Source organism: Parus major, chromosome 21, assembly GCF_001522545.3.
Source record: "Parus major isolate Abel chromosome 21, Parus_major1.1, whole genome shotgun sequence".
Classification (NCBI taxonomy): domain Eukaryota; kingdom Metazoa; phylum Chordata; class Aves; order Passeriformes; family Paridae; genus Parus; species Parus major.
This window is the reverse complement of record NC_031789.1, coordinates 2,098,164-2,118,482: the sequence shown is the minus strand read 5'-3', so window position 1 is coordinate 2,118,482 and position 20,319 is coordinate 2,098,164. Positions and strand designations below refer to the sequence as shown.

General features: G+C 52.0%; 1 protein-coding gene across 3 annotated transcripts; it reads right to left on the bottom strand.

The window, feature by feature from the left end:
- Positions 1–5,778: 5,778 nt before the first annotated feature.
- WNT4 (Wnt family member 4) lies at positions 5,779–20,313 on the bottom strand. Of its 3 annotated transcripts, none has more exons than XM_015648604.1 (5): positions 20,200–20,313; positions 9,157–9,392; positions 7,066–7,197; positions 6,599–6,741; positions 5,779–6,418 (listed from the first exon to the last, which is right to left on the bottom strand). In XM_015648604.1, the coding sequence occupies exons 1-5, from the start codon at positions 20,274–20,276 to the stop codon at positions 5,951–5,953; spliced, it is 1,056 nt and encodes a 351-aa protein (XP_015504090.1). In that variant the 5' UTR covers positions 20,277–20,313; the 3' UTR covers positions 5,779–5,950. The 3 variants fall into 3 exon arrangements, with proteins under 3 accessions (XP_015504090.1, XP_015504088.1, XP_033375209.1); XM_015648602.3 differs by lacking the exon at positions 20,200–20,313 and adding an exon at positions 18,173–18,401; XM_033519318.1 differs by lacking the exon at positions 20,200–20,313 and adding an exon at positions 18,173–18,401 and having other exon boundaries at positions 7,066–7,155.
- Positions 20,314–20,319: the final 6 nt, after the last annotated feature.

The following is a 20,319-nucleotide window of genomic DNA, read 5'->3' as shown; positions in this document are numbered from 1 at the left end:
AAACAGCCTGAAAAACTCCCTTTTAAAAGTTCTAATTCTTGGGTTCAAGACTATTTGCTGATAAAATTCTATACACCATCTTCCTCTCCTTCAGAAATGTGGACACTTTGATGCTATAAATCTGATGCTGTCAGGTGCTGCTCTCCTGGGTGTCTTTGGTGCAAGCTGTAGACAGGAGGGAAGATGCAGCAGCACTTCTGGTTCCTACATCCTTTCCTGACCACAGCAGTTTTTCTGACAGTTCCTTGACATGTGGAGGAGTTGTGCTTCTCTTGTTTCTGAACCTGCAAAACATTAATGTACATGCAGGTAGTTGAAATCATCTTGCAGACCAAAGGATGGGAGCTGGAGAAGCTGGTGACTTCTCAGATTATGCTGTAGGGAAGAATTCACAGTCCACTGAGCTCTGATCGGTGAGCAAGCAGCAGGTACATAGTTCTGGCAGTGGTTTATGTACCTCTGTGAGATCACCTGGAGCTGAGACACCTGAAGAAACAGGCCATTGCATTTTTCCCACCTCTACTTATTAAGCCTTGCTGTAATAGCCTCACAACCATCTGGGTAAAGAATTTCTTCCTAACATCCAATCTAATCTATTCTCTTTTAGTTTGAAGTTTGTCGTGGTCCCATCACTATCTGCCCATGTAAATTATGGGAGCAAAGCTGTGATAATGCAACAACTGTCCTAGATCAGAGCCAAGTAGGCTCAAACAGGGGTTTGGGGTGGGTTATTTTTTTTTGCATTGCCGAACAAATTACTCTAATTAAGGCTTGCAATTGTGCTTTCACTTGTGGTGATGAGGAGCTGGAAGGAGAGGATCCTGGTAGATTATTCAGCTCCTTTGGACCAAATATCTAGTGTTGATGCACTGCCAGAGCAGTTTGGGGATCCACAGTGGTATGGAGTTCACCCAGGCAACTCTCCTTGCACATGCACTTGAGGAAATACTGATGGCCAGAGCTGGGATGGGAGAAGAAATGTGTTTCTGGGTCAGGCCAGCCTAGGAGAGATCATAGCTCCTGAGGACTGAGCACAGGCACAAGGATGGGGCTTGCATGTGGCTGCATCTCTGGATCCCTGGCAAGGTGCTTGATGGCTTGGAATGACCCTGGGCATACCTGTGAGGGATGAGAAGGGCAGAGCCCAGCACTGCTCGAGCTCCAGGTGTTAGTGTGGTCCAGCCCAAACGCTGTGATGCAGGGCCTGATCCTCAGACCAGCTCCTGCCCCTTTCTCCCCTCCACCCACACTGAGTGTTACAATTCAGTCCAAGGCAGGTTGCACAATTTATTTTCTTGTGCTTAAAGCAGGATTTTGGCAGTCAGGGTCGGGAGGCCTCTCTGAGGAGCGCTGGCTGGGCGCCCTCCTGCCGTCACGGTATCATACTGCTGTCAAAGGCTCTGCTCTGCCGGGTGTCTGTCCTTCAGCACAGCCTTGAGGGACACACTGCATGGCCAAGGCACCACTGACATCTCCAGCAAGTGCAGGTGGACGGGATGGTCACCCCAGTGTGGGTTCTCCTGTGCCAGGCTGATGTGAGGCCTGTCATGCCCAGTTTTGGGTGGCATGGTGTGTGTGGTGTGACAACTCTGAGGAAGACTGATCTTCTTCTTTACCTGCCCATGCAGTGAGACATCATTCTGTCCTTGAAGTATCTCTTTGGTGGTCCTAGACACTTCTCTCCTGCTGTCTCCATCACCTTGCTTCCCTACAGCCAGCTGGTAAAATTGTGGATAAAGGGAGAGACAGAGATGCAGAAGAATTACTGTGCTCATTGCTGAAAGAATATGCAAAGGGATTTGCTGTAATGTTCACTGATGGTGTGTGAGGGAGGGAAAGGATGTGAGTGCTAACTTATGCTCCATCAGCATCATTAATGTCACCCACAGTGATTTAATTGCTTTGCAAGGAGGGTGAGGCTGAACTTGCCCAGGGAGGGAGAATGAGATAGTTGGGAGTGATGGAAGTGTCCTTGGCCAGAAAAAGGGCATGAGGGTGATGTGGTCAAAACATCTGGAGAAAAATACCAGCTCTGCCCATGTGCTTGGCTGTGCTGGCCTTGGACTGGATCTGGGATGGAGAGTTGGGAAATGTGAAGCCCAGAGCTTGGAATAGCTGAGGCTGAAGGTACCTGACACCTAGATGTGTTTTTCCAGTAGAAAAGGAAGAAAACAGAAGAAGCAAAACATGGTAGTAAAGCTGGGAGTTTGGGGAATGGGAAAAAAAATCCTGAATTTACCCTTTGGAGCAGGGTGGGGAGGACTTGGAGGTGATGTCCTGTTTTTGCTGTGGTGATCTCGAGTTGGCAGTGGGACATCCAGGAAGGTTTATGAGGGGGAGAGGCTGGGTGGAGATGTCAGCCTGTGAGTTCTCAGAGGAGGAATGAGCTTACTAAGGAGATTTTGGGGGACTGAGGATGAGGACCTTGTGCTGGGCCTGTGGGGCTGGAATGGGGCTGAGCATGTGGCAGGATGCAGTGGTGGGGAGAGGCACGGGGTGATGTGGTCTGATGCGTGTGGGATGCAGGGGACAGCTGGAATAGGAGGAGGGCATTGGAAGAGGAGAACACAAATATCTTGCTCTATGATCACAGAGAAGCCAGTGTTTCCCTAAACCTTGTTTCAAGAGAAGAGTGAAGCATCTTTTTTTTCACTGGAGACAATTCCTTACCTGAGGCTGAAGCTGGAATGGGGGAAAGAAGAGCTGGAGGAGTGGGATCCACCAGGGGAAGAGAGGAGCTGTTGGAAGTAAGGGTTTTTGGGAGGCTCAGGCATAATTTTCTCCCATTCTACCATCCTCTTTCTGCAACAAATTAAACTTAACAAAATATCCCTCAAGCTCTGCCAGCACAGAAGCCAAAGGAAGAGAAGACACTGGTTTGAAAATGAGAAGACACTGGTATGAAAAGGAGAGCACACAAATGGAGAGCTACAGCTAAAGAAAGGAGACAAAGCAGAGTGTGCAGCTGGAACCAGCAGCAACCCCTGCTGAAGCAAGAAGCTCCAGACTGTAGGGAACAGTGTGAAGAGGATGCAGGCAATGCTCCTGGCTTAGGGGAAGGACAAGGAACAAGCAAAATGCACTTTCTGTGGGCAGCTTGGAGCATACCTGGGTATTGGGCACTGCATCCCCTCCAAATCCTGCAGCACAGGGATGGAGGCAGAAGGCAGCAGGTCCCTGACTTGGCATCTGTGGACAGTTCTTGCCCCCTCCCAGCTCAGACACACCTTGAGCCCATGGCAGGAGGCTTCCAGCAGCACACAAGGTATCTGGGGCTCCTTGGCTCTGGGCAGGGCAGGGGAGCTCTGTTCTGATCAGGTGGATATTGATGCCCTCTCCACAGGAGGAAGTCACAGACTTACTGAAATCTAAAATAAGTTGCCTCTTAAGCCAGTGGTGTGTCAAGTGGTTAAGGCAGAAGCAAGCTGTGTTTCCACTGGTGGGAGAGCAGGGATGCCACCTGTGGTCCAAACATCAGCATCTCCTGCAGAGACACTGGAGGAGGGACAAAGAGAGCTTTAGTGTCTCCTGGCATTGTCAGGAGGCACCATGTGGGCACCTCTCTTCCCAGCTAAGGATTCCTGGGAGGAGACCACCATGCACGAGATGTTTGCAGCACGTTATGGTTTTACACAGCCCAGTGGAGCTGATTTCAGGACAGGAAAACCCCATGGCTTGTTCAGCACAAACCCATTATTTAACAGACAAAGTAAATATGAAAATGCATTTCTAAACCCCCCTCTGGTGTTGAAACTTAAGTTGTAAGAAGAGCCAGAGTGCTGCTGAGACAAACTATCCCTGGGTGGCATTTGCAGGGCTTAGCTTTCATTGCAGCCTGAAAAAATCCCATATGCAGAGATTATCTCCATGCTGATTCAGATTGTCTTGTTCAGCTTTGGCCCTCATCCTAAATGGACAAGGAGCAGAAGACTTGGCCAATGGCCTGAGGTCTGTGACCTCTGCATGAGCTGGGAAGGGAAGAGCTGTCTCTAAGGTATTTGAGGATTTGCAGCCTTGGGGGGCTGAAGAGATGGAACCAGGGGAGTCACAGCTTAGATTTCCCCCCTCCCTGGGGATTTAATGCTGCACCCTTGGCCAACTGAGAGAGGCAAACCTTGCTCTGGTGAGGAGATCTCTGGTTTGCACTGACATGGATCAACCCACAGTGCTCCACCTCAGGACCCACCTAGGGTGTCCCTTCCCACCATCTGGCCCATTTTGCTGGAGGTTTATTGGAACTGGTGCTGAGCAGGCAGGAGGGGGAGGCAGCTGGGCTGTGCTGGGGTTTGCCCTAATGCAAACCTCCCTCACCCTGCACTGCTTCAAGTCAGTTGTCAGCAGATGGTGTCTGGAGACCTTCCAGTGACCACAGGCTCTCCCCCAGCCCATCATGCCGTGGCACAGATGGGATTTCACATAGGCCTGTGCATTCCCCCAGCCTTTCCCTTCTCAAGAACAAGCCTGCAGGTTTTGCAGGGACCCCCTCCTTCAGCTCTGGGCTTTCCTGGACCATGCAGGGATCTCCCTCCTACACAGGAGGGCTTGGCAGTGCTGACTCCTCACCTGTTGGCTTGAGGTTCCATGTTGAGGTTTTTCTCTGCTTCCCTTTTACTTCTTGACTCATAGACCAGTGGGTGAGGGAGAGAGGAACTGGTTTTCACTTTCCACCTTCCCTCACAGTGCCCCTCTGCTTATTAGTTCTTCAAATATTTTGTACTGCAGCCCAACAGCAAGGGCTCTGCACTAACCCAGTCCTAGGCAGAGGGAAGCCAGCGCAGGCAGGACAGCGCCTTATCCTCGTGGCAGTGTCCCAGGGAGCAGGACAGGACAGCTGGGGCCCTGCTGCACTAAATCTGTGTGGCCAGAGCACACATGGCAGCATCCCTCTGGCTGAGTCTTTCTCTTGTGCCTTCCTAAGGGTGTGACAGCAATAGCAGCAGAGCATCAGCATTCCTCCACCCCCAGCAATTGCTCCATTTTATATTTTTGCTTTTCTCAGCAGGATAGGGACTGTCCCCCAGTGCCTCCCTGAGTGAGATGAACGTGGAGGAGAAAGAGGAGACCTGTTGTGGGATGTATTCAAGGTGGGGGTAATTATAGGACAGAGGAGAAGAAATCAACTTGGTTTTTCTCCCATCAGCTGCCAGCTCCATTGAGAGTCAGTGGATTGCAGGTATCACTGCCTTTCACTGTCTCCAGTGGAACCAGGTCCTGGAGAAGAGATGGGGGAAAGGGAGCAATGGTGGGAGCACCGTGCCCTAGGCAGCCACTGAGGAGCTTCTGTAAATCAGAGCAGGCACTGGAGCTGCTCCAAAATCCATCCATTGCCAGGAGGCCTTTGAGCATCCCACAGCAAAGAGGTGCAGGAGTGTCTCACATTGCTCTGATCACCCTGGCTGGGCTCCACATGGAAGTTAACCCTTGGGGACAGTGCCACCCTGTCACCACCTGCCTGTCCCTTGCCATGCACTGGCTGCACAGGCTGGCTGCACTCCTTCCCTTCCTGAGGCTTAGCCAGGGCAGCAGTGCTCCAGGATGCTCAGCACATGCCTTTAAACAAACAAAAATAACTGCAATGGAATATTTCAAATGCTGCACTACCCTTGCTTTAAACACTTCTTGTCTCCAGCACTCCAAAAGCAGCAGGAGCCCATCCGACAGGAGCTGGCATCACACAGGTCCCCAGACAACCAGAGAGCAAAGGGGCTCTGGCTTCAGCAATAAATACAGCAAAACAGACAAAACAAAATAAAAAAAAGCCAACAATGATCAGTTTTTTTAAACTTTAAATATTTTTTTCTTTAAAATCTGTTTTTCTCTGTGGTTCTGTCTCTGTAAAGAGCTGTGCTCTCCCTGCAGCATCTGGGTCACTTCCTCAGTCCTGGCTGTGGGGCAAGGGAGAAGCAGGGTCAGTTAAAGAGGGTACAGGTGGGTGCTCTCCCCGCGTGCATCACCGGCACGTGTGGATCTCCACCACCCGATGGCAGGGCTTGCACTTGACGGAGCAGCACCAGTGGAATTTGCAGCTGCACCTTTCCACAACCTCCACTTCGTCCGTGTGAAAGCCACGGCCGCAGCACATCAGCTCGCAGCCGTCGATGGCCTTGGAGGTCTTGTTGCACTGCCGCCCACTGGTGCCCAGGACCCCATTCTTGAGGTCGTGGTCACAGAAGTCAGGACTGGAGTCTAGATAGACGAGGTCCTCGTCTGTGTGTGGCTTGAACTGGGAGTTTTTGGGCACCAGCACTTTGGTGGATCCAATCTCGCTCTGTTCGACCTCGGTGGCACCGTCGAATTTCTCCTTCAGGACGTTGCCCACTTTGCGGAAGGGGGGCATGGCTTTCCAGCACGTCTTGAACTCGCAGGAGCCTGACACACCGTGACACTTACACTCCACCCGCATGTTGTTCAGGATGGCCTGCAGGAACACACACAAGGAACACGATGGGATGGATGGTCAGCGAGGGATGGACACAGAAAACACTGCTGGCTGGGTATGGGATTAAAAAAAGCCCAAATGGCTCAAGCTGTGGCTGCAGAGCCCAGCTGGGATGCTGCAGAGCAGCACCAACTACCGAGGTTTCCTCCTTGCCATTACCTTCCTCCCTGCCTCGTTGTTGTGGAGGTTCATTAATGCTCTGTTGGAAGAGGCCCCTTTGCTCCTCTCGCGGATGTCGACGAAGGACTGCGAGAAGGCCACGCCGTAGGCGATGTTGTCGGAGCAGCCCGACCACTGGAAGCCTGAGGCAGAGAGCACAGATGAGACAGGTCCTGCCACCCTGTAGTGCCACTCTCTAGCCCTGCTCTTCCTAAAATCCAGCTGGCCTGTCCCCTCTCTGCCTTCTAGTCTGTGCCACATGGGAACAGCAAAGCCAGGGAGTGTGGCCCTGGGGGACACACGGACAAGATGCTTTCTGTCCTGTGGGTGATGGACAGGCACATGGACTAGCCAGAGTTCCATTTTTTTTAAACTTTGCCCTCCTTTCTGCATGTCTCCAGAGAGTGGCTTTGAATTGCAGGTATTTTGGCTACTTTTCATCCCCAGGCAGCTGTTCAGACACTCACCCTGCGGGCTGCCCCCCTGCACCGTGCGGTCACACCCACACTTGTCCAGCTCGCCGCTGCTGCAGGCGCGGGTCACGGCGAAGGCCACCCCTGCCGAAGAGATGGCATAGACGAACGCTGCCTCCCGTGTCCCTGCAATGGCACAGACCATGGTGGGAAAGGGCAGCAAGCCCGAGGCAACATGACAGGGAGGTCTGCAGGCAGTGCAGCACCAAGCCCTTGGTGGACTGCCACATGTGTGTCTTCTCCTCTCCCCTCTTAACGCTGGTGTGGCACATCAACCCCTCTGAAAAGCTGGTCTGAAAGAGCTCTTGGCAAAGCACGCTATACAGAGCTCTCAGGCCAAGCTTTTTGCTCTGTCACTTCCTCCTGAGATGAATCAGCACATGCAGGACCCTTCCTGTCCCACGCCCATGGATGCTCTTTGCTTAGTGCCAAGCCTGGACCTGGCTCATCAGAGACCCCTGGGTGCTGGGAGATGTTTTGCAGAAGTGAGGGCCCATTCTTGGGAACTGCCCCACAACATTAAAAACATGGCTGAGTGATAAAACCTGGCAAAAGGAAAGACAGAACCTGCACTGCCAATGTGGGCAGAGCTCTCCAGAGCTTATATGGAAGACTGTCTTGCCATGAAATCTTTCCTGCATCCAAAATAGCTGTCTGTTTTCCATATGCAGGAACATTCCCTGCAGATCCTTGCCAGCCTCTTTCACAGGGTCCTGTAGCTTGCAGTGCCTCACAAACTACCCTGCAAAATGCTGTTCTGCTTCCAAAGCACCTCACACAACCCCACTGATTGACATCCAGGGTGCAGTGCAGTCCCAGCTCTGTGTGGTGCCACATGGTTGAGAAAAGTTCCATGTTTGGGAAGCTGGGAGCATCCCTGGGTGTGAACACACAGAGTAGCAGTGGCAGGGATCAGCTTTAGCAACACACAAACCCCCACTATGCTCCGAGGCTGGTTGAGGACACAAACCCTCATTTCTGAGCAAGGAGAGCTGGTATTTGGGGTGGTCCCATGCTTGGGACACAGGGGGGATGGCTTGTGAGCAGGCATCACTCAGCTTGCCGGTCAGAGAGAGGGCAGCTACTTTGGTGGTCGCATCCCAGACTTTGGTGGCCCAGCTGGCAGTGGCTGGGGAGGACCCAGCCAGTGTGGGGACTGAACTGCCTCCAAGTTAATCGAGGTTAATAGTAGGATCATGTTGGTCGGTTTGTGCTGTGGCTGCCTAAAAAGAGACGACTTTTAGTTTCTGGTATTTCTGGTATTTCCAGTCCCTGAACCTTCACAAGAAATCTTCACCCCTGCATTGAGGGGAGGAAAGTCAAATAAGGAGCCAGGGGGATGCTTTGGTCTGGGGGTCCTGGGATGGGAGGTGAGACAGTGTGTCAGAGACAGCACCTGAGGAGAGGCAAGGGATGCTTCAGTGATCTTAAGGGGTTGCAGAGGGGTTTTCCCCTCTGTATCCTCACTCCAGTGCTCTGCTTTGATTGATCCTGTGCTTCTGGGAAGTCAGGGTGCAGCTGGGATCAGAGGGGCTGGGGGCTGGCCATTCCCAGCCCTGAAGGCTGGTAGCAGGCAGTGATGCTGCCACATGTCCTTCCCATGCCAGGCAGCACTGAGCCATCCTCCTGATGGTGCCCCCATTGATGCTCAGCTCAGGAGTGGCCACGTGCCAGCCTGGCAGCAGCCACTGCTTCAGCACTGCCCAGAAAGAGACTGAATAAATGCACCCATGGCTTTATGGAGTGGAGCTCCTGGGTTTGGTGGGGAAGAGATGAGACCACAGGGTGACTTCAGCACCTTTGTTCAAACTTGGCACGTCCTTGTCAATGGGTGTGAAATTCACCCTGAAACTTCAGGGGAGCTGAGGAGCAGCAGGAGTCAGGATATGCTGTACCCAGCACAGTGAATGAGCCCTGCTGAGGTGCACAGGGACCCATCCACACCAAGATCCAGCACTGGCTGGGCCATTCCTGACCCTCCCCAGCCACCAGCTCAGGGGCAAAGAGACAAAACCCCACTTGCAGCCCAGCAGACCGCTTTTACAGCCAGCAGCATCACCCCAGGCACACATCCTTCCAGCTCACCTTGTGTCACCACCTTGCCAAAGACAGGCAGGGTGTCCAGCGTGGAGCAGTTCCAGCGGCGGTTGCGGAACTGGTACTGGCACTCCTCGATGGCCAGCTGGGCTCCACGCCTCACTGAGTCCATCACCTCCAGGTTCCTCTTGCACATCTGCACCTGGCGCTGGATCAAGCCCTTCAGCTTCTCACAGGTCTCCTCCTCGGAGATGCTCCCCACTGAAGACAGCTTTGCCAGGTACCTGCCACGGCAGCAGCACAAAGGGTTAGGAGGCTGGAGGAACCTCTTAGCCCCTCCATAGCTGAGACCTCCTGCCCATCTGGGGTCACCTTTAAATGTGCCACAGCAGTGGCTCTGCAGGATGCATTTTTGGCTGACAGAGAACAAGCCCAGGCGAAACAACCATCCCTCAGCAGCCTATCCCTGTCTCTTGGGGAGTCCAGCTGTTGGCTCCCCTTTGCCTCTGTTGCCTGCAAGGAAGATATTTTCAGCGCTGTGTGAATGTGCCTGGTCAGGTCTCCTGAGTATCGGCATATCCAAGTGCTACTAGGAAAAGCCAGAGGTCTCTGAAGTCAGCCAAAACAAGCAGGACAGGCACTTGGCTGCCAGCTCCATCTGCCACAGTGCTCCCACAGCGTGGCTGTGTGCTCATCACCAGCAAACACTGCCCTCCAAACCACTTCCCTCCCGGAGGCTGCTTTTAGCTGCCCCAGATCCCAGCAGGCAGGGATGGCCTCTGGGAGCTGCCAGGTTTCCTGTCACTTGGGATTCAAGCAGGGTTTGAAGCAGATTCAGGAGCCTGCCAGGGTAAAGTTGCACAGGCTGGGCACATCCTCCCCCAGCCCAGCTTGTGAATAGGGACATGAGGTCTTTGCTGGTCTGGAAAAGACTGGCCATGTGTGGAGAGGACCATGTGTACTGCTTTCCACAGCATGATCCTCAGCAGAAAGAGCCACAGAGCTGCTCTTGGTGTCAGCATGAGGAGAATGAGGGAGCAAGCACCTCAAAAGCTCTCAGCATTTCCTTGTCCAGTGTGTGGGCATGGTGGTCCCTGCTGCACAGCCCAGTAAATCAACCTCCCACCCCTTGCTGTGCTGTGGGCATGGTGTTCATGCTTGCCCATTTCCCAGTTCCATCCTCCTGCCCCAACTTCTGGATCACAGAAGGAGCTCAAGATAGACCCAGTCAGATTTTCCAACAAGGCTGTGTGATAATCCAATATCCTCTACAACTATAAGTGACTGTGTTGGCAGGTGTGTACATGAGACTCCCTCCTTCCTGTGGCTGCTGATAGCAACTTCAGAGGACACTGCCATGGAGCCCTGACCTGGTGTGGACATGGAGGGTCCTGTAACACACACCTGCACCCATCCAGTAACCACACTGAGCTTTAGCATCTTTGGGAATTTCCAGCATTTTCTCATGCTGTTACCTTGCCTGCACCAAGAGACACAAGTACTGAGCTATTTGGAAACTTCATTCATTGACTCTGCATTTCCCAGCCCTACAGAACTTGTGGGTTTTTTGTTTGCCTGTTTTTTTAACTCCCCCTCCCAAGTTGCAACATCCTGCTAAGGATTTTTTTTCTTTTGAAGCCCTGCTTGTCTCCGAGAAGTGACTGTGCAAAAGTGGCTCCTGCTCCCTGCTTGTTCCCATGTGTCCCAGGAGCCAGATCTGCTGACTTCAGCCACAAAATCAAGTTGTCACAGCCTCTTCCTCCCATTAACCCTGCCAGTCAGCCCCAGGAGGAGAGAACAGGATTTTCTCTTCTGTGCATCAGCAGAATTATTCACCAGCTTGGTTTCATGCTCACAACTGGGGGGCAGGCTGTGGGAGCCAGGGATAAAGCTGTCTTGGCTCATGGTGTCCGTGGGGAGTCTGCATGGCGAGATGTCAAAAGTATTCAGTTTTCCCTGTGTGTGATCATGGAGGCAATGCTTCTCTGACAGCAGGAAACAGCAGGCTGCTGGGCTTTCAGAGCCAAGTGCTGTTAGAACCTTTACACCAGCAAATCATCTCTGCCCAAGGCTTCCTGCTCCTCCAAAGGGACAGCCCTGTTTGCAGAAGACAGAATCTGATGCACAGTGGTGGCTTGAAAAACCCACTGTGGCCAAACTCAGGAGTGTCACCTTTCTGCTGCTCCCCACACCACGCAGTGGGTGTCCCCAACCCTGCAGTCCCAGACATGGAGTGCAACAGCTGCTGTTCTCACACCTCCCTGCACTTGGCTGACCTGGGGGTGAAGGCACCAAACTCTGGGAGCTTTGAGGATGTTGAATGCCTGTTACAGCTGTTTCCTCCCAAGTGCAGCCATCATTCCAGTCTGGGCATGGGGAAGGTGACACACAGCAGAGTGGTAAGATCCAGCTCAAGACAGTGTGGGTTATTGATCAGCTTTGAGCCTGGAAGCCAAGAAAATCAGAATACCAACCAGTACCATGCCCTTGAGCTGATTTGGCTTCCCCCTCTGCAACTGCAGCAGCATTTATCATGCCAGGCCATGAGACTGGTCCTACAGATGAGTCAGTGCCTGCTTTGAGTGCAGAAAGAAGCAGAAGAGTTCTGTGACACAGATGTAGCACCCACATTATTATCAGCTCTGCTCAGGATGTGGCATCATCTCCTTTTCTAATATATTTCCCAGCTTGAGATTCTCTGGGCAATATGGAGTAATAAATTCAAAACACAAATGAAGGAAAGGGTGACAAGAGCCTTTCAGGCTTTTCCAAGGAGATGCACCTGATAAGGTGCCTTCCCAAGTCACATTTAATGCTGTTTGGGATGATAAAACAAAGGCCAAGGATGCTTCAAAGATAGGTACAGCTCTCCAAGAACAGGTCTGGTAATTTGTTTTGCAAGACAAATAAGATGAAACTATCCAGAACAGTGCTCTGGCCTCTCTCCCCTCTGACAGGTCCTGTGTCCTATCACCCCTCCACAGCCTGTGTTTGCCAGCCCCTCTGTGGAGCTGGAGGTAACTGTGCCTAAAAATGCTGTGGCCCCATCATGCTCCCAGTTTGTTACTGGTCCAGGAGAGCCATCACTGCTTTCCAAAAGACATGGTTTTGATCAGGGAGGAAGCTCCCATCTTTGATCCCTGGTTCAGGACCCAGAGGTTGAGGCAAGGATTTAAGGAGAGACCTTTGCTGAAGAAGCTCAGCTTTGAGGTTCTCACATGGCATCTCATCACAGCACATTCAGGAGCACCAGGTGGGAACATCTTATCCCCTTCCCCTCTCTGGGAAGATGAAGAGTGAGGTAAGAGCTGGGGAACAGGCTCTGCCCTCATCAGCACTCAGAGATGCTTCCATCTCGTGTTTCTCAGGGCTGTGGAGCACCAGGGCTGTCAGGAACCAAACCCATCTGCAGCATCCCACGGTCCCCATGGAAACCTGGCTCCAGCACTTTGCCTGGTCCTTAACAAGAACTTTGCTCCAAACTTTGTTTCCCTGGGCTGAAATGATAAAATCCACAGGCAAAACCTTTGTCTACCTGCACAGAGAGCTAGACAGGCACAGCAGGATGAACACAACAAACAGCTCCTGTCCTCTGCAAAGTCTCAATGCAGATCTCTATCATGACATCACATCTCGATTGCTATGCAGAGCTCCAGATTATAATTTAAGTCTCACATGCAGTCTCAAAACAGCCCTGCTTGTGGAAAACAAACCCAAACAATGGTGTATTTTCTTCCTTTTCCAAGACTGGGCAAAGAATGTTTCAAGAGGGGAGCTGCTGCCCACACAGTTTTTTCAAGTTTTGTCTTCTTGCTTCATCATGGCCTTGTATGTTTATTTTCTCCTGCCTTTAAATCCAGGCAAGTCACTTGCAGAACAGACTCCCTCTTAGGAGTCATTGATTTAGGAGGAAACTGTCAGAAAGTCCTTCCTTTTTTCCCATCTGAAGTATTGAGATCAGGAATGAAGCCCCATAATTTAAGCAGCTGCAGCAGATGCACTCTGCAAGATGGCAAATAAGTAAATCTCAAATCCAGGGAGCTTTGGAAAGGTGGGGGATGTCAGAAAGCCCTGCTTAAATAAAAATTATGATAGTACATTCATTAGGAAGAATAATTGACTAGGAGACATTGAAAGAGCCACAGCATCTGGCAGACAGAGCCAGGAGGAGAGGGAAGATTCCCTGCCATGGAAAGGCACAGAAATTTCAGTCACTGAAAAATACTCAATTGAGGTGGGTCAGAGAAGATACCTTGGGGACAGCAGAGACCTCTGGTGTTTCTTTTTTTTCCCAAACAAATGAGTTTCAAGTAGGAACTCTTTGTATTGTCTCATTTTGGGAATAATTTCCTGAAGATGAGAACTCTCAGACCCAGCCAGTGGCATCCCTGATAAACCACTCAAATACATGTTCTGAAATCAGGCTCAGAAGCTTCACCCTGCTCAGCAAATACTCAACCTTCCCACAAGGTTGAGTGGCCAAGGCCACAAAAGGCTTGTCCAAGCCTTAAACTGTGAAGATGATTCAGCTCTGCTCCTGTCTGAGAGGTATCAAACACCCCCCTGCTTGTGGAGGGCTCAGCAAGCACATCTCTGTGCCTCCCGAGGCTGCAGGGACAGTCAGCAGTGACTCAGGATTCTCCTAAGGATTGTGACTGCTCATGCAGGCAAGTTTCTTCTAGGGAAGAACCAAAGGTTTGTTTAGAATGTGAAAAATCCATGGAAAAACCCTGTGCATCCCTGCATGCATCTGTCTCCATAGATAGATCCATGCAGGGAGAGGTCCTGAGTGCTTCATCTTTGCTTTGTTGCTTTCTCCTACCAAGCAGGGAGAGTGAAGCCACAGAAAGATGTCTCAGTCTGGCAGGCCAGATGATGCTCCAGAGAGCTCCCAAGATTTCTCAAGGTGTCCCACACTGGGCTTAGTGCCAGTGTCCCAGTGCCAACAGCACCGGTGTCCCAGTGCCAACAGCACCGGTGTCCCAGTGCCAACAGCACCGGTGTCCCAGTGCCAACAGCACCAGCCTGCTAGGGCACACCACATCCATGGTTCCTCAAGCCTGCCAGCTTGGGCATGTTCCTGTCAGGATCTGTGGAACACCTGCAAGGTTGCCCTTGTCCAGCTGCTGGCTCTGTAGCAGACCTGGCTCTCCCAGGGATCAGGCATCCCCTCCTGGGATTAGACATCCTGCCTTTCTAAGTGTAAACTCTGATTTACAGGTTTGAAGCTGTCTGGTCTCTTTCTTGGAAAGAAATACAGCTGTGTGCCACAGCCAGGCCACCATCTCTTGGCTGAAACCTGCTTTTCACACCTATTCTTCAGCTCCAGTTAACAGCTGCCAAAAGATTCACCCAGGAGGAGGCAGGGCTGTGCCAACACCTCCACCCCTCAGCTCAAGGGTGAACCTGCACTTCCAATCCTGTCCCCCACCCCTTGGACCCTGAATTTAACACCGTGTGCCCCCAGCAAACACCCATGCCCCAGCCCCTGCTGGTGCCTTGCCTCTCCCATCACAAATCTCTGGGGACAGCTGCTGGTCCTGAGCCAGTGCTGCTTTTTTTTTTCTGAGCATTTGAGGGCAAAATCTCCAATTTGTAATGGGGAAGAGCAGGATGGAAGCTGGGAAGAGCATCTGTTTTGGAAATCTGCTTTGAATGTGTAGGAAACTTCCTTTACTTCCTTTCTAAGCCAACAGAAGCTACTCCTGGATTCAGGTACAACACCCTGGCCTTGTTGCAAGAGGAGGCAAGTGCAGGCCAACTCCTGCAGTGCTTCAGGCTAGACTTGGTTGCAAAAAATCTGATGAGCTTTAAGTTTTGATCAGAATTTGCAAACATGTGGCAAAAAAAAAAAAGCCTTCTACAGGATTAGTTTGATCTCACCCAACTTTGAACAGACCCCAGGCCGCTCTCCATTGGCCAAGAGACTCAATTACTTTTCCCCAAGTAATTTCATGAAAGCACAATACTGGCTCTGGTTGTGCTGAGCCAGCCAGATCCTGCAATGCAGATCCTTCCTGGCTGTGAAGTGCAACAGCTCATGGCAGCAGCTCTGAGACAGCCTGGAGGATGCTGCCAGGGGTCACCCACAGGTGCTGGGGACACACAGCCCCAGACAGAGGTTACCTGCACACTCTACCATTCATGAAGCCTTGGATGACTGCAAGTTTTGTGGATTCACAAGGCTTTCAAAGCTTTAAGGAAAAAAACACCAGCTATTGTAAGAGCCAGTGCCATTGTACTTGTAAGGAAATAGAGAAGAATCTCCTAGAAACTCTTAACCTCCAGGATTGCTCAGCAATTTCATCATTTTAAGGAAGTGGCTGTAATGCATTTCTCTACATCTGTGAGGAAGAATTAATCAAGCAGACAGTAGCTCTCACCAGAGCAACATAAACACTTTTTTGCTTTAATGCAAAAGTCCATTTCTGATTCATGGAGTCACATCAAGCCATTGCAAAAAAGAAACCTGCCTCTTGCTGTTGCTCATATTGGGAGCTTATCCAGTTCTTCACAGCCTGGTGTGCAGGGTGGTTTTATCTCCCTCCTGTCCATCTTCCCTAGAGTTAGGTTCTGCTGTGAAAAACAGGGGTATAATTTTACTTGAGGCTTTCTTAGGAAAGGACAGAAATGCCCATCACCAGTGAGGAGCTAGAGGGGCCCTCCTACACCCTGGCAAACACAGCCCTGAAGGACAGCTGTCCTCAGAGACATGCCAGACTTGTTTGGAAAGTCCAGGACCACTGGGTGCAACCTGCAGGGTGCAACCCACAACCAGTCCATTTTCATCACTGAGCTAAAATCAGATGGTATTGTCAGAAGACCTACAAATAAATAAAATTTCAAATATATTTCCAGCAGTTTCAATTTCCCACCTCACAGCCTTGGGAACGGGTTCCAGGGGTTCATTCACCGACCTTGTGGATCTGACAGGATCCCCAGAGCAATGCAAAGGAGCCCTGAGCATCCCAGAGGTGAAGAGCCACTCATCCAACCCACAGCACCCCTCAAAGTAAGGAAATTCCTCATCAAACCCAAAATGCTGCAAGCTACCATCCTGACTGCTGGGACAGATGTGACCTGGGAACCTTCCTGACACTGTTCTCAGGGCAAAAAAGAGGGGAGCAGAGCTTGGCAGGAACAGCTCTGTGTTAGAGCCAGCTGCCAAAGCTGTGCCAGGGCAGCACAGCATCTGAAGGGAAAGTGCTGGACCAGTTCCTCACCAGGTGGAAGATGGAAGCATTGCAATGACAATGCAAGGAATGTACAAAATTAAACTATGCCAGGCTCCAGGTGAAGTGATCTCTCCCCACTATCAAAGCTGTGGAGGACTCACTTGAAAAAAATAAAGGCTGGTTTAAAACCAGCAGGATGAAAATGCAGGACCCAGGAATGCTTCCTCTCAAATCCTCTGCATTGCATAATGACCCAAACAAAATGAATATTTTGGCTGCTCTTGCAACATCCCCTCTCCTAAGCTGGCAGAGATGGGCACAGAGAATTGGACCCCCTGTTTGTAAAGCACCTTGTGATGTTCAGATGAAAGGAGGCCAGGGAAATCCAAACTCCTTTTATCCCTTCCTCACCAGCCCTCAAAAGTGGTTAGAGAGCAGCTGCTTAGCCAGGTTTGTTTGGACCCTCACAATGTCTTCAAGCTTTCCCAGAGCACTCAAAATAATTTTGTTTTTTAAGGTTTTAAAAGCCCATCTGTGCTCCTGGCCCTTTAAGCCAAGTCCCAAGCCCGGACAGAAATTTTAAATCCCTGTAAAGAATGGGTAGACAGAGCTGCTGGTGGTACACCCTGCTCTAAAATGGCATAACCACATCTCAGACCAAGCATGTCCATATGGACAGCCTCCTCCAGAGCCACTTTTAGCTGCAAGAAAATGGAGAGAGGCTATAATGATTCCCAGATAGTTTTGATAATCAGGGGTCTCATCCCTAAAGGACCTTACCCTGTTGTATCTGATGTTTTCTGTTTCTGTTCTCTCATCATTCAAATCCTCTGAAAGCCAAGAGAGCAAGGCAGTGGGCCCCAGTGCCTCATGCATTTAGTGGATGTTTACATCCACAACCCACTTTGCACATTTTCTACTTCACTTCTTCAAGTGGACTTCCTTCTCTCCAAAACAGGTAAATAAATTAATAACTAACTAACTAAACAACTGGAGTGAAAGCAGAGCCTGGCACTCCTGTGCCAGCTGTGGAAGGATGCTTGTTTGGCTAGAAGTCTCTTTGAAACATCCTCAGCATCAGGCTGGGTTTGGAGCAGAAGAGGCCTTGGTTCCAAATTCAGCCACATCACTGCACGTGCGGGTTAAAGTGTCTACAAAGTGCAATTTGCTTTGAAAAGTAACTCATCTGCTTCCCCTGTATAAAGCACTGGACTCCTTCAGAGATAAAGCAGAAGACAGAGGGACCTTCCTGTGCACAGCCAGCAAAATGTCAAAGGCTCTATCTACAGCTCTTTATTTAATTTACAAACCTCTGCCTGAAGAGGCAGGAGGCAAATCTGAGCCTCCAAAGGCAGAAGGAAGAGCAAGCCTGAGGCTTCCACAAGAAGTGGGAACAGAGCATCTCTTTCAGATTTGGAGAGCAGAGGCTTTCTGGATAAGCAAGAAGCCAAACTCATGACACTGAGAGAAAACACCTGAGGTTTGCTTCCTAACCAGGGAGAAAGTAACATGGTTTGTTTAATGAAAAGATTTGGGAAATCCCTTCCAGCCACTGTAGCAGAGTGATCCCTTTGAGAGATCCCTGTATCATCTCCTTTTTACACTGGATGGGGCAGCTCATCAGACACCATGGCATGGCCAGAACAAGAGCTCTCCCCACAAAGCCAGGCTCACAGAAACCCTCAGCTCAAAGCACTGCGAGCGGCATCTCTCCAAAGTGCTGGGGGAATGCGAGTCTGTACAGGTCCAAAGAAGCTTTAGAGCTTTAGGGGGAGAGAGAAAAAAAAAAAAGCCAAAAAAGAAAAGCCCACAACTGAGCTTAATCACTAATCCAGCAGGTTTCTGGAAAAGCAAACTTCACCATTCACTGCCACTCCGTGCACACACACCTCTGTGCAGAACTATGTGCCTGGCGAGGCTGGATCCGTCCCGTGTGCTGGGCACAAGCTGGCAGCGCCCTGGGATAACGCCGAGCATGCCGAGCCCACACACGTGAAGACATACGAGGCACACTCATTCCTCGAATATCTGATAATTCCTGGGATCCTTCTAACTCTGTTTATTGCCTCCGGCAGCCTTTGTTTCTGATGTGAGAAGATAAACAATGGGAATTGTCTTAATCCTAAAGGCAAAGAATAAAAAGCACTGAGCGGGGGACGATCCTTTTATCACGATACATTCGCAACATCAAAAAAAGCTGACCCCCTTCCTTTGAAACGCACTGAAATGTATCTGCTTTTCCTCCCCTGTTGGCAGGAATGAGCCCTCCGCTCTCTGCTGCCGAGCCCCCCGCGCCCACCCTTGCTCTGCCAGCACGGACGGCTGCACACAGCCCTCCCTGAGCAGTGCGGAGAATCCCCCCTCCGCCTCGCCTCCCAAATCCTAACCCAGCTGTGCGAGGCTCCGGCTCCGAGGGGACTCCCACCTCTGCCCATCCGTGCGGGGCAGCTCGCTGACCTCGCTCATGAAATCCCCACTTTCCGCCCTGCCCGTCCCGAAGCTGCTCTGCCATCATCTCACAGAGCTTCCGCAGCAGGACTTTCTTCCTGCAGGAAAAAAAACACTCCCACAGTTCCCAATATACCTTCACCAGAAGCATGACAGCTTAAAAGACCACCTTGATAGCTGCTATGATCCACCCACCAGTTGCTGGAGACGTGTGGCACGCAAGTCGCTCCATCTGGCAAAGGAGGAGGGGAGAAGGACTAAGCACTAACGCATCCCAGGCAGCCACCTTTTCCCACAGGCAGGACACTCCGAGAGTGCTGCTGACCTGGCGCTTTTCCCCAGGAATCCTCCAAAAACCACCCACATCCCACGGCGAGTCTGAACCTAAAGGCAGGAGCTGTATCGGGATGCAGAGACTCCTTGCTTGCGGGGGATGTGCTGCCCACCTGAGCACCTGCGCTGGGAAAGGTACACGACACCCGGGATCTTTCGTGCTGACAACCCCGGGAACTCCTTATCCCGTGTGCTTTACCTGCCCCTGCCGATAGAAATCCATGAAGGTGAGATGGAGGCGGCCCAAGCTCCCGGCCGGAGAGCGGGTGTGCTGGGTTCGCGCACGGGAAATAATGAGTTCTCATCAGCCGAGAGCAGGGGAAGCACCATCTCCCACCAAAGCAGATTTATTAGGAAGAACCGATGCCTTCGTTCAAAGTTAGGTGACAAAGTGCTGTCACGTTCCATCCCCTCTGACCCGGGGAGGGGGAAAGGGAGGGTGTCCTCTTCAGAAAGTAGTCCCACCGCCTTGGCAAACACGTAGGAATTTTCCAGAACGATTTCCGCCCCTGTTTACCTTACATATTATTTCAGTGTTTGTTCAGCGGGTTCCCGATGTCATCGGGCTCCTCTGCGGCGTGCAACAGCCCCCCGACCCCCGTCCTCCTCCCGGGAGCGGGGTCCCGAGGCGTGGGCAGCCCCGCTCGCTGCAGATCCCCGGGCCCAGCACGTTTGGCCGCCCCGGCTCTGCCGAAGCCTTCCCCGGCCCTCGCCAGCACCCGGGCCCCGCTCCGACCCCGTGCCCCGACCTCCACCCGCGATCCCGGCGCGATCCGGATTCATAACTTAAGGACAGAAAAAAATGGGACAGGGGCTTGCTGAGCGGCCCCGCTCGCATCAGCCGCGCTAACACACCGCCGCTGAGCGGCTGGGGAGAGCCGGCATCCCCTGCAGCCCCCGCCGCCCACCTGCCTGCGGATGGGGGCTACACCCCCGCCACGACCGCGACCCTCAGCGGGACCGGCGGCTCGACATCCGCGGGAGCCCCGTGCCCCGCTGGGGACCGAGCAGCATCGCTGCCGGGGGTCGCGCCCCGATGCTGCCCGACCCCGCGGCACCTGCTCCGCGCCCCCGCGGCTACCAACAAGTGACGGCGCGTCCTCCTTCCCCCCTCTCGCCCCCCGCCGCTACTCACAGCCAGTTGCTGGCGTTGGCCGAGAAGGTGGCGAGGATGATGAGCAGCAAGGAGCGCAGGGAATACTCCGGGCTCATCCTGGAGGGCCGGCGGGGTGAGACTGCGCGGAGCCGGCAGCGC

Bases quoted from the DNA above. Each gene is read 5' to 3' on its own strand.
- WNT4 (XM_015648602.3), bottom strand. From the start codon at position 18,300: ATGAGTGTGCCTCGTATGTCTTCACGTGTGTGGGCTCGGCATGCTCGG. The intron at 9,393-18,172 runs GTGTGTGTGCAC...CTGCCGTGGCAG, and splicing joins GCACATAGTTCTGCACAGAG to GTACCTGGCAAAGCTGTCTT. The intron at 7,198-9,156 runs GTGAGCTGGAAG...GTGCCATTGCAG, and splicing joins TGGCAAGGTGGTGACACAAG to GGACACGGGAGGCAGCGTTC.